Genomic DNA, 16904 nt, shown 5'->3' with positions numbered 1-16904 from the left:
AAAAACAACAGAGTTCTGTGGAAGACCAGGAGTAAAGCCAGTCAGCTGAAATGCATCTGATCACATTTCATAAAAGCAGCTTCTCTGTAATCAATAAATACTCACTGCCACCCAATTGATTGTTTTACCACATAATCAAGATTCTTAATTTGTGCTTATATACAAGATGATGGGGAAAGCTTTAAATTTCATTATTCTCCAAACTGAATATACTGCAGTGTATGAATATTTTCTGCACAGGTTTAAAAACTGAATCCCTTTAAAGAGCGAATCAATTAGACTGAGACAAAAACAGAAAAAACAGAATAATTAATTTCTTAATTAAGAAATTCTAATTCTAAATAATTAATAAATAATTAAAATTAAAAATAATTAATTTTTACACAATTTTCATGCTACTTTGATGGGAGAAAAAAAATCATCTACAGTCAAGTTCCATACCATCTTCACCTCTACAATAAGTCAAAGCAAAGTATGTTAGGTCAGTCTCCTGATATAGCAGGAGCTACCACATGGGAAGTGATATTTACGAACATTAACTAATCTTCACAACTTCCATGGTGAGGAAGACAAGTATCAACCCCAGCAACAGATGATCATATTTTAAAAGCGATCTTTAGAACTCCTATGCCAAGGAAAAGGAGACTTATGTGATTCTCATCTAGAGGCCTCTGTCTTAAGTGGGACTTGTCGGTAGTACTGTTATACAAATAAATAATATTTGAAAACATACACTGTGTCTATGACAGAGTTCTGGTGTCACTTCTCATTCGGTACCTATTCCAAAGTAGACTAGTGATGACTATCGCATTGAAAGTCTTTTCCATTTACAAGTCTCGAGTGGTTAAAGTTGATTGAAATAGGAGGGGGAGTGCTCATTCCACCAGCAAATCGGGTTCAGTGCAGACTACTACAAAAAGTTCAAAGCGCAATTAACATCATCTGTTCTTAGGACTAATAAGCTGTCATAAATATAAAGGGAAGGGTAAACCCCTTTGAAAAATCCCTCCTGGCCAGGGGAAAGCTCCTCTCACCTGTAAAGGGTTAAGAAGCTAAAGGTAACCTCGCTGGCACCTGACCAAAATGACCAATGAGGAGACAAGATACTTTCAAAAGCTGGGAGGAGGGAGAGAAACAAAGGGTCTGTGGGGGGTCTGTCTATATGCTGGTTTCTGCCGGGGACAGATCAGGAATGGAGTCTTAGAACTTTTAGTAAGTAATCTAGCTAGGTATGTGTTAGATTATGATTTCTTTAAATGGCTGAGAAAAGAATTGTGCTGAATAGAATAACTATTTCTGTCTGTGTATCTTTTTTGTAACTTAAGGTTTTGCCTAGAGGGGTTCTCTATGTTTTTGAATCTAATTACCCTGTAAGCTATCTACCATCCCGATTTTACAGGGGGGATTTCTTTATTTCTATTTACTTCTATTTTTATTAAAAGTCTTCTTGTAAGAAAACTGAATGCTTTTTTCATTGTTCTCAGATCCAAGGGTTTGGGTCTGTAGTCACCTAGGCAAATTGGTGAGGCTTTTTACCAAACCTTGTCCAGGAAGTGGGGTGCAAGGTTTTGGGAAGTATTTTGGGGGGAAAGACGCGTCCAAACAGCTCTTCCCCAGTAACCAGTATTAGTTTGGTGGTGGTAGCGGCCAATCCAAGGACGACGGGTGGAATATTTTGTACCTTGGGGAAGTTTTGACCTAAGCTGGTAAAGATAAGCTTAGGAGGTTTTTCATGCAGGTCCCCACATCTGTACCCTAGAGTTCAGAGTGGGGGAGGAACCTTGACATAAGCTTAGCTGGCAAGCAGGACTCTGTTTTTTATGTCAGTCATAATTTTAAAAAAATGGATCATTTGTTTCTCTTCCGGTTGTATTTGTAAGGGTATGTCTACTCTAAAAAAAACCCTACAGCAGCACAGCTGTGCCACTGTAGCACTTCAGTGTAGACACTACCTAAGCCCATGAGATGGGTTCTCCCATTGACACAGGTAAACCACCTCCCCAAGAGGCAGTAGCTAGGTCAATGGTAGAATTCTTCCATTGACCTAGCACTGTCTACATTGGGAGTTAGGTCAGCTTAACTATGCTGCTCAGGGGTATGGATTTTTGACACTTTTGAACGATGCAGTTAAGCAGACTTAATTTTCTAGTGTAGACCAGGCCTAAGACTGGTATTTTCTCAGTTCTTTTGGGGAAGTAAAGTCCTTAACTGGCTGTTTACTAGCATCTGTGTGAAGAAGCCAGTCATTTTATTCTTGTATTTCTACTTGATGTTGTGTGGACAAAACATGCTGACACAAGTATCTCAGTCTGAACACATTCTGCCAAAATAGTTTTTTGATGGCACCATGCCAACAGTACTTTTACCAGTTCATACTACAAATACAGACAAAGCCTGCAACACAACATGGATTTATGTATTTTTGCTGTCATGCACACTGAATAGCTCTATTGTTTAATTCTCTGAGCATATCATTTTTTCTCCAAAATACCAACAGCTATTTCTGAAGAATATTCCTCAGGTTCTACAATTAACAATTGTGATCCATTGTCAGAACATCTGGAATTCAGGGCCTTCCAAACTGTGACTTTGCAGAGATGCTGGAACTAGGGGTGCTGCTGCACCCCTTGGCTTGAAGTGGTTTCCATTGTATACAGGATTTACAGTTTGGTTCAATGGCTCTCAGCACCCTCACTGTAAAAATTGTTCCAGCACCGCACTTGATACAGTTAGTCATAGTCTGCTGCTTGTGTATACCTGTTCTGAAATCTCCAAGAACTCACAGAAGTAATCAATTCACAGTGGTTTCCTAAACAAATTCAAACAGAACACCCTCCTAGCTTTTTCACTACAATTTCATGGCATTGCATCAGCTTTGTTTGTAAGCCTTTCACAAGTGATTACAGATATCCTAGTGAGCTAATGTCTATTATTTGAGCACTCATCCCAGGTCAGAAAAAAATCTCTCTTGGTCTTTAACTGATTGCTATGTATACATAGATAATATTTTCAAACAGATTTTGTATTGTTTTTGCTTTCATTTCCCCATGTTCAGTGATAGGGGTCTTCGGCAAATTTTCCATGGCATTCTTTAAGGTCCCTTGCCCAAATTAAAATGTTATCTATTCTATCTTTAACAGACTAGCTGATCATAATGATCCCTTTTGGCCTTAAAATCTACGAACAAACATGAGAGAAAACTGACTAAGCAGAAGAAAGAGTTCAACTAGCTATACTGAAACTGCTGCCAAGTATCCAAAGTAAAAAAAAAAAAGAGGAGGAAAGAGAGAAAATATTATTTTTGTATAAATACCCACACACACACACATTTTCTGAAATCTCTTTCAGTCAGTCATCTTTGGTATAAACTGTCTCTAAGTCAGTTATATACAGATCAACTGATTCATATTGTCTTTAGAAATTAGAAATTAAACAATTGCGTTTCGTAAATAGTATTCTTCTGGCTTTACATTACTTTGACATTGATGTGCCAAATCCTGTTTATCTTCTTCCTCTTCCCAAATATAATGTACCTACAGTGCTGTTGAGACTGCCAGATGGAGAAATTGTACTCTATGACATTCAGATGCTTTCTTTGCAGCTGTGCCTATGAGAAAAAATGCCAACTGTTGTTTAAGATGGACTCCATATTTGTGTCATTTTCTTGAAAATCCAATGGAATTGTGCAAGTAACTTCTCCATTGCTGATTCACTATAACTTGTAACACAATGTCACATTTAGGGAGCTCTCAGAAGATAGGTTGGTGGAGAAGAAGTCCCAGCACTTATTAATTTAATGAACACTCAAGTCAGACTCAGTCTGCTCAGGCTTATGGCAATATTTTGTTCACACAGCTCAGAGGCTTAATACAAGTGTTAGAATGCCACTTTTACATAAACTAATTAGTATAATCACTCCCACAGAAATCACCTATGCTTACAAAACCACTAGAGCCTTCCATGTTTGAAAAAAATACAGAGGATACAATCATGTAAGCAAGTATTTGCTAGCTTGGCTTCTCTATAGTCAGTCTAAATGCAGAGGAATGTTCAGGTCTTCGCTTCTTTAATTCTCATTCAGTCTTTTAAATGAAGGAGTAAGAGTACAAATACACAATCTAAAGCATATTTATCACGGTAGTAGTTTCAAAAATGTTAGAGTAATGCTCAGCCAACTCATCAATAATTTTATAGGCAAGATAAAGGCTCCGGATTTCTTTTTCAACCATCACAATATTTGAAGGCATTATATATTCATATCTATCTTGTTTCCAGAAAATCTGTTACTTAAAAGGAATTTGGAGAATAGTGTTAAAAAAGTTAATTAAAAACACTGTAAGCATATATGTCAGTCAAACATGACCTCTCTGCTCTACAATGTGTTTAAATGGATGTCATCTTGACCTGCAACATACCAATGTAAAATTTTTTGGTCAATATAAATCAAATGAGCACTAATTTATTCAGCAGGTTTCCCAGTATCTGAATCAACATTAGAAATCTAACTAGTATTTGTTATTCTGTTATTGACAAAGGAAGCATATTTAAATGATAACAAGTACTCATGGGCGTCATTTTGAAGTTAAATTGTTCCCTAAGGATATCCTCAGTAAACATCTACATTTAAAGGTCATTCACTGCCAAATTATGAACAACTGTTGCATTTATTAGCACAGGCTCAATAGTTTGGAAGCTACAGTCATCAATTCAAACTGACAATGAAGTTTAATTGTCCTCTAGTATTAAATGAGGAACTCAGGCATTTTCCATAAGTTTTTTCACCATCTGGGGTAGATTTTCAATTTACTGAAGTATTTTGGAAAGATGGCCCCCTGACAAAATTGGGACACAACAAAGCCATTGCTTAATTATATTTTTTTTGAGAATTGTTTTAAAAGATACATCAGAGAGAACAGGTCATATGTTTCAAGAGCTAAATTTTAGTTTGTGGAGTTGGAAGGGGGGTGGATTCTCTCAGTATTCTTGTTGACAGATGTGAGGGGATTCTAAAATTATAGGTGCTGTATTATAGCCTCTGCCTTCATTTTCCTTTCCCAATCGCCTTACTTTCCCTGCATCAAGCTTTTCATCATCATTCCTGCAAGTTCTTCTTCATCCCTCCCTTCTCAGTTTCCTCTCTCAGACTGGGAAAGAGTGAAAAAGAGAGGAAGTTTCTAGCTTCTGTGGTGATTTAGTTCTGTCTCTGCCCTCCAAGGTTACTTTATGCCTCCGTAGCCAACTGGCACCACACAGATCATTGTCTACGTCTTCCTTCTATTGCTGACAGATTCAGAGAATAGTAGCAAAGGAAGGAGATGGAAACACTGAGCAGTAGCTGCTTGCAAAGGAGACAGAAAGCAGCCCTGAAGGCAGAAAACAGAGCTCACACAGCTAAGGTCAAGAGCTCTTCCCACCTCTCTCCGTCAATGAGAACAAACTGTGGAGGGATTAAGAAAAGAGGGATTGGGGTTATTTTCCGCAAATGCCAAAAGACAACCTCCCCTCTGAAAGGGGGGAATTGGGAAGAAGGGGAAAGAGTGCAGTTTGCTGTGTGCTCTATATTGTGAGCCGTATGGAGCTGCCGGAGGGTGGGTCTTACACTCCTCCCTTCCTCTCACTTCACATCAGTGATCAACCAATATCACTGTTCACTAGCGTCTTTTCTGATGCCATCAAGACTGTCACCACCACTGCACTTCTCAAAAATTTTTTTCTCAATCTAGTTTCCTCACAGCAGCTAGAAATCTGCCCTTTCTCCACAGAACCTCCTCAAAAAGGTCTGGCCTGCCTTCCTTGCCAAACTAACCTCATGGTTCTCACACTAGTTTTCCTTTTTTCTGATCCACATTATAGCCTTCTTCTCCTTCGCCCAGGTGTTGAAGGTGACACTATTGGTCACATCTCTCTCAACTGCCTGACACAGTTCACTGGAGTTATGAGAATCCTTCTCTTTTGATTGGGCTCCTACCAATCCAAAAGTTATTGTTTACAGGGAAGGGGGAGAGTCTGGTAACGAGTAGTCCCATAACAAGAGATTTCACCGTTATGTTTTGTATCTTAGATTTTTAATTAAAAAATTAACACAGGAATTTACTTAAGACTGGCAACACAAGAGGGATAAAATAGAAGTAAAACTTCCAGCACCTTGTCCACTTTCACACTAATACACACAGTACATCCAGATCAGTTGCGGCATCAGCTGATAGCACAGCAAAGGAGATATTAATTTTGACATAATCTAGGCTTCTATCCCTTATTATATCTATCCAATCCCAAACTAACCAAACTTGTATTTTGCAACTGCAGCTGTTTTTAGTACCAGGAACACACTTACGAGGCATATTGGGATGGAGCAGGAGGATCCTGATTCTCAGGCTCTGATGGAAGAGCTGGCACAGTTTCCTCTTTCTTTTGCGGCCTGAAGATGTGGTTTAGTTTTGGATCCACCACCTGAGAAATAATTCTGTCCACTCCAGCTTCCAGCATCCCTGACTGGATCACACTTTGTCTCAGATCATTTTGTAACTGGTTTTTGTTCATTGTTGGGTTCCACTCCTGTTTGTCCAGATGGGTCCCCTTGAACATCTCCTTTCCAAACTTAACCTTGGTTGTGACACCCAAATCTCTATCCCTCTTCACTGTTTTAGCCCATTTCTCATTTTCCACCTGCTTCAACCTCATCAACTCCTGACTCTGCCATAACTTTTTCCAACTCAGCATATTCAGCTATCTTGTAACTGGTAAAAAGCCACTTCACCCCAAATTCCAGCATCTCCATCCCATTCAGTATCCCAAATTTCATATTGGTCCCTTTTATAACCTACAGATTCAATGTGACCCTTGATTCTCATGTAATAGAACCATAAAACCATAGGGTCAGATGGGACTGCAAGATTTAACCCCCTGCCAAAATGCAGGATTTGTTGTGTCTAAACCAAAAGGAGTACTTGTGGCACCTTAGAGACTAACCAGTTTATTTGAGCATGAGCTTTCGTGAGCTACAGCTCACTTCATCGGATGCATCCAGATGCCTATCCAGTCTCCTTTTGAAAACCTCCAGTGAAGGAGTTTCCACAACCTCCCTAGACAGTCTGTTCCATTATCCTACTGTTCTTAAAGTTCAGAAATTTCTCCTGAGATTTAACCTAAATCTATTATGCTGTAGTTTGAACCTACTGCCTCTTGTCCTGCCCTTTGTGGAGAGAGAGAACAACTTTTCTCCATCTTTTAATGACAGCCTTTCAAGTATTTGAAGACCGTGGGCACGTCTACCCGTCCTCCCTTCTTCCCCCCCCTGCATCTCCTCTTTTCCAAATTCAACATACCAGTTCCTTCAGCCTTTGCTCATATGGTTTGCATTCCATCCCTCTGATCATCTTTGTCATTCGCTTCTGGATCCTTTCCAGTCTCTCTACATCCTTTCTATACATTGGTGGCCAAAACTAGACACAGTACTCCAGCTGAGGCCTAACCCGCCCTGAGTAGAGTCTTCCCATGACTTGCATGCTATGCCTTTGTTAAGGCTACCTAAAATTGCATTTGCCTTCTTTTTTTTTTTTTGCAATAAGATCCAAAAGAATGGAAGTAGACATGACTTGGACACTGACACTTTTATATTCAGCAGTTCAGCAAAATGTGGCTTCCTGGATCAATGATCCTATTCATGTTGCTTGACTTTTAAATAAACTTCTGTAGTAACTGATTATCACCTGTCATTGCAGAAAGTGAAATTGTTTCCTATGGGACAGCCCTCTTCTTCAGGATCCATTATTCTGTCTATTAAAGAAAAGCGCTCTCTGTTGCACCTTGTAGCCATGATATCTATCACTGTCTACTAACCTATAAGATTTCCAGACAATTCTGCCGCTCCCCATTGTCACACCGACCCTTACTTAGCCATTGGCCCCATTCCTGAAGCTTCCAGCTATACATGGCTATATACCAGGGTCATGTAGTCATATCAGCAGGAAAATCTCTCATACTGTGAAGCTTTAGGGAGACTCATCCATTCTGGACCACTCTTTGATGAACCATGGATAAAGAATTGGCTCCATCATGCAAAAACATAAGGCAAACAGACACCTACCGCATGTCCCACCAATAAGGCTAGATTTAAGTTTGTTTTCTCTTACAGGTTTTTTTTTTTTAAACCAGCGATCAAAATGATTTTGGTGTCTAAGCATCTGGTTGGATCTCTGAGGAACCTAATGGATTGGTGCAAATGGATACAGCATTTGCCAACTACAACAGAGCAAGAACCAGTTGTGCACTTTGTGAACAGTTAGCCAGGAGGCGAGGAAATGTGAAGGGAAACCCGACAATTTATTACAAACAGAAGTGTAGATTATATTACTACTACTTTGTACTTTCTTATACAGCATCTCCCATCCAAGAATTCCAATATGTTTTACAGGCTGTATTAAGCCATAGAACACCTCAGTGGGGTAGAGAACTATTATTATTCCTGATGGGGAAAGAGACACAGATGACAGGTCACATATGTCAAATGCTCTGAAACTGAACTTTGTACAAAGAAGTAATAAATTCTATCCTTTGCTAAAAATGCTTCTAAATTGGTAAAAGTGTATGCAAATTCTTAAGGATTCTTATACCACTGCTACTGAAACAGATCCTGATTTTCAACTGAGTGCTCAAAAACTAGGGCCAAATCAAGGTAACCTGGATCCCTAAGCACACTATATATCTCAACGCTATATTTTGCTTAAACTCTCCCCCTCCCTCCTAGGTGTAGCAATAGGGACTCTCTTCTCTTGGGAGCAACAGGGATAGCAGTTGGGATTCCCTCTTTCCCATGGAGAATGGGGTGGGGTAGGCCAGTACTTACCCCAGCAGGCAGAGTGTATCTGCTTGGGTGGGTGGGCAAGGCCTGCTGCACTCTTCTCCTCCTGCCATACACAGAGACCTCTGTTGGAATGGTTTTGGCTTTCCTTCCCACCCCCAGAACAGTAGGTCCTGACGTTACCATCGCATTGAGATCAATATGGCAGTTCGCCCCTCGCTCTCAAAATTACTCCCTGGGGCTGGGATCCACTACCCAAAGTTTAACAAACAATAATCGTGCATACAGAAACAACTTTGTTGTCATAAGGAATTTGAACCTGGGACCTTAAAACACCAAGTTATAATTTCCTGGCTTTGAGACATGTTGTTGTGGAGTTCTGTTTTGTTTTCTTTTGTAACTGTAACAGTCTAGTACTTTTTGCTAATGTATAAATTTCTTTAAGAATGTTCATTGTCCAAAATTAACTGTCTTAAAATGAATCCAAAGAGGAGAGAGTCTTCCTCCCAATCTAAGAGTCCTGGTAGGGCTGCAGGAGTCAAGTCATGAACTTAAAGGCCAAAATAATTAATATTTCTCCCCACATCCATCTGTTTTCAGGTGAATGAAAGAACACTGAAGAAACAGAATAAACAGGAAGCATAGCTGCTAAGTTTTGTGCAGCTCCATGTGTGGCATTTACACAAATTATTTAATATGCTAGTTTGCATAGTTGTAAAGATGTAAATAATCTGTATATAACAACAAATTCTGGCTTTAGTGCTCATGCAACCTTGGAAAATGAAGCCTCCTGTTTATCTCCAGGCAGCATCAGGGCAAGCTCCCCACACAACACACTGCCCTGGCAGTATGCCTGATCTTGTGTGGGCTGAGGGAGCGGAAGTAGAACTTCACCTACAGGTAACAGGGATAGTTTAGTCTCCATGGCCTATGAAGTTCATGGCCTCTCTAATAAGTCTACCAGTTAGTGCAAAGTCTGATGATTTTTGGAGGTGAATCAAAGATAATAAAGGGGCAACCAACATCCATTTGATGGGAAAAACTTTTAAACCCCATTGCGTTGAGCTGGATTCCTACTGGTGAATGACAGGCAAAATGCAATGACGTTCATTACCTATGTCCTCAGGCAGCCAGTGCCTTAGTAAGTGCTAATTTTATACTTTTAAGATTGAGGTTTGTTTTCTAGAAAGATAAGTCATTATAATAAGTTCTGACTTTTTTGGAGCTTACACAAGATAGGGTCTTCCAGTCTATGCATATGCAAGAACATCTCTGCACACTGCTCTCAGATATTATAGGATTTGTTTGAAGAAGACTATCTCATGTTGTTACTAAAAATACATCATCATTAGGGTTGCAGATTTGCCACATTTTTTTTTTTAAACCAAAAACCATGGAACAGTCACAGCTTACTAAATTACTATGACATCTGTGCGATTTTTGATAGAAAATGCCTTCCCTGTTGCCTGACTGAGGGGGCACTGACCACCCTCAGCAGTACCTCTGCCCCAGCACAACAACCTGAAGACCAATCCAGTGAGGAGGGCCTGGGGAGAGAGCCCATCCCACACTCACTCCTGGTAGCGGTGGCTCCTGCAGCACCTTTTCCATGGGGCTAGGCTGGGGTCGGGCCCAGTGTCCCACTTTGGGCATTGTGACCTAGTGCATAGGGTCACAGCACCACTCAGGTTTGATTCCCCCCATGCTCCTGTCATGACAGAGGGGCAGGTGAGCCAAGCCAAGCACTGCTACTCCATGCACCAGGTTGCAATGCCTGCCTTGCGGCACAGCGTCCAGACCTATGGGACAGGAGCTGCAGGAACCTCTGCTGCAGGATGAGACACAGACAAAACAGGAAAATCATGCTGTGACATCTTCCCACTGTGACAAACCTGCAGCCATAATCATCATCATCAAGGCAAATCCCAAAGGAAAGACACAGCCTCCTTGCAGATCAAGCATCACCCGGATCGGTATCTAGCTACAACAATAAAACAAATACTAACATAATATCCAAATTCATCTCTACATGTTTTGCAACATAAAATCATTTCAACAATTATATAAAGCTACTGTGAGGCTAATCAGCCAGAGCCGAATTCATAACACAGAACTCTACCACTTCATCTACAGAAAGTGTGTTGTTATCCTCAATAAGCAGCCCAGAGAGTGCAAGACAACACACATTTCACCACTGGTTATCCAACTATTTTTGTCAATTAGCACTAGAATGATGGGTGCCAGGATTCATTGGTTCTATTCCTGGGTCTAAGAGCAGAGTATGTTCTAGTGGTTAGAGACAATGTGGCGAAGTGTAACACTACTCCTATCTGGGTCACCTGTTGGGACTGAACCTGGGATCTCTGGATCGAAAACCATGGACTTCTATCATGTGATCTGCTACTATACCAATTATCATGCAAGTATTAGTAGACTCAAACCTTTGTATATGGTCTAGCCACGCAGGGGCACAAATTCATACTGTGTTGATATGGGTTAAATAAGCATATAATTTGGCCCAGTTCATCTGAAAGCCAGTGTTGAAAATAGATGAGACTTATTCCTCCCCAGCTATGCTTCCAGCAACCTTGTGCAATTTTTCAGTTACCTTAGCTGTAAAATGAGCAAAGATGCTTGCCACCCCTAAGGTAGGTGTATGAGACCTTCATTAATAATCGGTGTGAGGTGCACAGAAATACTAAGAACAGTGAGCAAAATTGCTGAGATTTGAACCCAAGATGGCTTGGTTTGTGGCTCAGGGTACTTACCCCTAAGCTACAGAGTACTACTTGGAGGAATCTATCTCTATTTTACCAGTTGTGTAGGAATGAGAGACAAGCCTACAGCATGTGCCACCAACACACAAAATACATGACATTTAGCAGGCCCAAGGAAGATGAGAATATAGATTCTCTGACAAAAGTGAGAAAATCAACGGTAATCTTGTAACAGACAATGGAAGTCTAAACGTTGCAAAATGAGGTGGCATTATTGGGAAATAAATCATTAGGAGTCCAAGAGCTGAAACTAATTGGCATAATAATCATGATGATGATGATGATGCTGCCAGCCTCCATCAGCCACTTGTTAAATTTTCAAACAAGCACTTTTGTGCTATTCCTTCTTGCCCCTTATGCTTGGTAGGAGCTCTCCATAAACATCCACAAAGCGACCTCATTATCCTCTTTCAAATCCCCTATTAAATTTTTTTTCCCACAATGCCTACAAGAAATTTGACAGTGGATGGGCCTCTGGTGTACTGAGATCACACAAAAAGAAAAGGAGTACTTGTGGCACCTTAGAGACTAACCAATTTATTTGAGCATAAGCTTTTGTGAGCTACAGCTCACTTCATCGGATGCATACTGTGGAAACTGCAGAAGACATGAAACAATACCTCCTCCCACCCCACTCTCCTGCTGGTAATAGCTTATCTAAAGTGATCACTCTCCTTACAATGTGTATGATAATCAAGGTGGGCCATTTCCAGCACAAATCCAGGTTTTCTCACCCTCCGCCCCCCCCCCCCCCCACACACAAACTCACTCTCCTGCTGGTAATAACCCATCCAAAGTGACCACTCTCTTTACAGTGTGTATGATAATCAAGGTGGGCCATTTCCAGCACAAATCCAGGTTTTCTCACCCCCCCCTTTTTTTCCAAAAACCACACACACAAACTCACTCTCCTGCTGGTAATAGCTTATCCAAAGTGACCACTCTCCCTACAATGTGCATGATAATCAAGGTGGGCCATTTCCAGCATAAATCTAGGTTTTCTCACCCCCCCACTTCCATACACACACAAACTCACTCTCCTGCTGGTAATAGCTCATCCAAAGTGACCACTCTCCTTGCCTACAGACAGCCCCCCAACCTGAAGCAAATACTCACCAACAACCACATACCACACAACAGAACCACTAACCCAGGAACCTATCCTTCCAACAAAGCCCGTTGCCAACTGTGCCCACATATCTATTCAGGGGACACCATCACAGGGCCTAATAACATCAGCCACACTATCAGAGGCTCGTTCACCTGCATATCCACCAATGTGATATATGCCATCATGTGCCAGCAATGCCCCTCTGCCATGTACATTGGTCAAACTGGACAGTCTCTATGTAAAAGAATAAATGGACACAAATCAGATGTCAAGAATTATAACATTCATAAACCAGTCGGAGAACACTTCAATCCCTCTGGTCACGCAACTACAGATATGAAGGTCGCTATCTTACAACAAAAAAACTTCAAATCCAGACTCCAGCGAGAAACTGCTGAATTGGAATTCATTTGCAAATTGGATACTATTAATTTAGGCTTAAATAGAGACTGGAAGTGGCTAAGTCATTATGCAAGGTAGACTATTTCCCCTTGTTTTTTCCTAACCTCCCCTCCCCCCTCAGACGTTCTGGTTAAACTTGGATTTATGCTGGAAATGGCCCACCTTGATTATCATGCACATTGTAAGAAGAGTGGTCAGTTTGGATGAGCTATTACCAGCAGGAGAGTGAGTTTGTGTGTGGGGGGCGTGGCGTGGGGGGGGGGTGAGAAAACCTGGATTTGTGCTGGAAATGGCCCAACTTGATTATCATACACATTGTAAGGAGAAAAGGAGTACTTGTGGCACCTTAGAGACTAACCAATTTATTTGAGCATGAGCTTTCGTGAGCTACAGCTCACTTCATCAGATGCATCACTGTAGCTCACGAAAGCTCATGCTCAAATAAATTGGTTAGTCTCTAAGGTGCCACAAGTACTCCTTTTCTTTTTGCGAATACAGACTAACACGGCTGTTCCTCTGAAACCTGAGATCATACATAAGAACGGCCATACCAGGTCAGACCAAAGGTTCATCTAGTCCAGTATCCTGTCTTCTGACAGTGGCCAATGCCAGGTGCCCCAGAGAAAATGAACAGAACAGGTAATCATCAAGTGATCCATCCCCTGTTGCTCATTCCCAGCTTCTGGCAAAGAGAGGCTAGGGATACCATCCCTGCCTATCCTGGCTAACAGCCATTGATGGACCATAGCCTAGCGTGTTGTCCAATACTGCCGCACTGTTTCTTTGTATTCCCCCATCTGTCCGGATCCATCTGTTGTCACTTGTCTTATACTTAGATTGTAAGCTATTTAGGGCAGGGACCATCTTTTTGTTCTGTGTTTGTACAACACCTACTGCATCGGGGTCCTGGTCCCCACTTAGTGCTCATAGGTGCTACTGTATTACAATTAATGAATAAATAACAGTCACAATAAAAGGGAGCAGATTGCAGTTGTCTGCACTGTTGGTAGGGTGGGGCATGAAGACAGGCTCCAACCTACCATGCTCCATCTCCTCTTATCCAACAGGTCTCAGCAATCCACTGACCTGAGCAGCCACACCGCACGTGGATGTCAAATGGCACCAGGGTGCAGTGCCCTGCCTCACTCCAAGGGGCCGGCCCTACGCGCCTATGAAGAGAGCCAGCATATGGAAAGGACAGCTGCGAGCTGCCTGGCCACGGGCCTCCTGGTGAGTGGGTGCCAGCCATGCACTGGCTGTCTACGCCCCCAACGGCGATGCCAGCCAGTTCCCTGGCTGCACGTCCTCCAGCAGCCCAGGGAGGCAGAGACCCGCCACCAGTGGGAATGGGGCCCCCGGCCCCTTCGGGACCGCCTCGGGGTGACGGTGCAGGGCACCAGCCGCACGCAGCCCGCCCCACCGGGCCTCCGCTCGGCCCCGCGCCGGCCCCTCACCGTGTACCCTCGCTCCAGCTCGCTCTCCTCGTAGCGGAAGGACGGGATGTACAGCTCCATGGCGCGCGCGGGCCGGGCCGGGCACCGCAGCGCTCCAGGGCAGCAGCAGCTCCCCGGGACCGAGCCAGCTGCGAGCGCGTCACGTGACGCGCGGGGAGCCCACATGACGCCAGTACGCGGCGGGGGGCGGGCAAGGCCCCCAGCGCAGCAGCCGGCCTGGGACCGAGGCGGCGCGGGGCCTCGGGCGCGCGAGCCAGGCAGCCCAGTGCAGCTCGCGAGCTGCCCAGCCAGGGAGCTGGGGCTGGAGCCGGCCCCTGGGCTCACCCAGCCCGTGGCCGCGGCAGCCGGCGCGCTCGTTCCCTGTCCGAAACTCTCCGCTCCGCCACAGGGGGTCCCGGCCGGGTAGCGGCGCGGCCCTCAGAGAAGGTACCTGCCGGGCGGCCACAGCCGGCGGTATCCACCCTCGTGCCAGGCCATCAGCTCCTGCGGCTTCTCCTCTGTGTGCGCAAATGGGCGCGCTCGGCCTGTAGCTTCTCCAGCCGGGTCAGCATGGTGTGCTGGGTAAAAGCCTGTGGCTCACTCAGTTCTCCTCGTGCTGTCCTTAGGATAAACATGATGATGCTTTTCCCTTAAATAGCTCCAGGGCTGTTTTTCCCCCCCCCCCTTATAGTTGCATTCTTGTTCCTTCTCCGTCCCCTCAACGCTCCTAGAGATCCTCTCCTTTGTAAACCGGCCACGGAAACAGCGTTGTTACCGCCTAACACTGAAATGTGCAAAAGTGGTTTTTGGCAACTGCTGCCGTTGAAGTCACTGTTGTGCACTGGTGCTGATCATCCGTTTCTGCTATTTGCTCTCAAATCCAGTGCTGGTTGGCATAATTGCTGTAGCTACTGGTTGTGATGTCCGTGTAGAGGAACAAACAAATAACTTTCTAAACAAACAATATTGTTTTATGCACCTGCTTTAGTAATAGCAAAGAAACCCAAACAAAAACAGCTGTAGCATAGTATCAAATGTATCACCACAGAGGTTTTTTTAATATTTACCTCAAATTAGTAGACATTAAATTCATCTTTAATGTCTCATTCTCACCGATACACTTTCATGTTGAGCAAATCCAGGCCCAACTTGCAAGAGAAACAGTAAAGAGAAATACAGAAAGTCACAAGTAGGATGGACTATGAAAAGCAAGTACAAGAGTTTCTGAGGAGGCATCAGTAACTATTTGATAAATAGAAGGTAGCAGATAGTAGCTATTATCCCAGGCCAAAACAATACTCCTGTATCCTGTTAAATCTTTCACTAGTCATACTATCTCCTGGCACCATTTTCAGTTTACTGTTGACTCTACATCAAGGTCACCCAATATGGTTACCCAAACATAAAAGGTGACAAGCAAATCAGTGAACAGTTGGAGTTTTAACACTCTATTAAAGAATCAAGTCAGGGTAACAGTTACAATCTTTGACTTTGAAATTGTTTACAATTCACATTCTGCTTTGAGTAGAAAAGGTCATTTTTGGCTGGATAGGCTCTTGATAAATTTTTATTAATTATTTTTAAGCATACAAGAGACAGCTTATTTTGGTTTATAAAGTGTGAGTATATTGGTTTCTAGGCCTACGTACAAGAACTATAAAATCACATACTGTACACTGAACTAACATTAATTAACAATAAGGAATCTCTCCTCCACCTCTGTCTTCCATAGGAGAAAAAAAAAGTAATCTATTCAAACCATGGCTTCAGAAAATAGATAGGCCTTGCAACATGCAATGAAGATAATCGTTTTTTAACTCTGTTGCACTAATCAGGAGGGAAGAAGGGAGCAAAGTCTCTTCAGAACACCCTTTTCACCAGTCTAACAAGCCTAGAGAGCATCTGCCTGAACATTCTCGATCTTAGCTGCTGGTGTAGAACTTTGAGTCCAGAAAAAATTGTGGCCAGGAGCTTTCCTGTTGACTTCAGTGAATGTCAGGATTTGTAGTCACTAAAATACACAAAACCAAAATAATTTAGTGCATTTCATTTGTAAACTGACACCAAGTGTCTGCTTTAACAGATCCATTAAATTATGATTGTTTTGTACAGATGAGGAAAAAGTGGATTGTGTTCTGAAACATTTTGAATAATCAATTCGCTTGTCTGATGAAACTTCCATTAAAATGTCAGTTTTGCTCTACTGAACAAAATACAAAGGAAGGAGCAGATGTTTATTCGTTTGCGAGATTAATTTCATACAAACAAAATTTAGCCCAAAAGCAAATATCTGAATTGATCACAAAGTAAATTTTGGAGGTAAGATCTAAGTGAAATATTAGATGCATTTGATGTATCCCCAGGCTGCTTTGTAACTAACA

General features: G+C 42.4%; 1 protein-coding gene across 7 annotated transcripts in view; it reads right to left on the bottom strand.

The window, feature by feature from the left end:
* SNX24 (sorting nexin 24) overlaps positions 1 to 15233 on the bottom strand; it is a 141498-nt gene extending 126265 nt beyond the window's left edge. For 2 of the 7 annotated variants that reach the window (XR_007356575.2, XM_048849411.2), the window contains exon 1: positions 14545 to 14708. Coding sequence is in view for 4 of the 7 variants with exons in the window: in XM_048849411.2 (XP_048705368.2) it covers positions 14545 to 14604 (60 nt within the window). In the remaining 3 variants the exon portion in view is untranslated. Of the gene's footprint in view, positions 1 to 14544; positions 14710 to 14974 lie in introns of those variants that run through there. The other 5 variants (XM_048849417.2, XM_048849414.2, XM_048849415.2 and 2 more) reach the window with 5 other exon arrangements.
* Positions 15234 to 16904: the final 1671 nt, after the last annotated feature.

The sequence above is a fragment of the Caretta caretta genome, chromosome 5 (assembly GCF_965140235.1).
Source record: "Caretta caretta isolate rCarCar2 chromosome 5, rCarCar1.hap1, whole genome shotgun sequence".
Classification (NCBI taxonomy): Eukaryota; Metazoa; Chordata; order Testudines; family Cheloniidae; genus Caretta; species Caretta caretta.
This window is presented reverse-complemented; position numbering and strand designations above follow the sequence as displayed.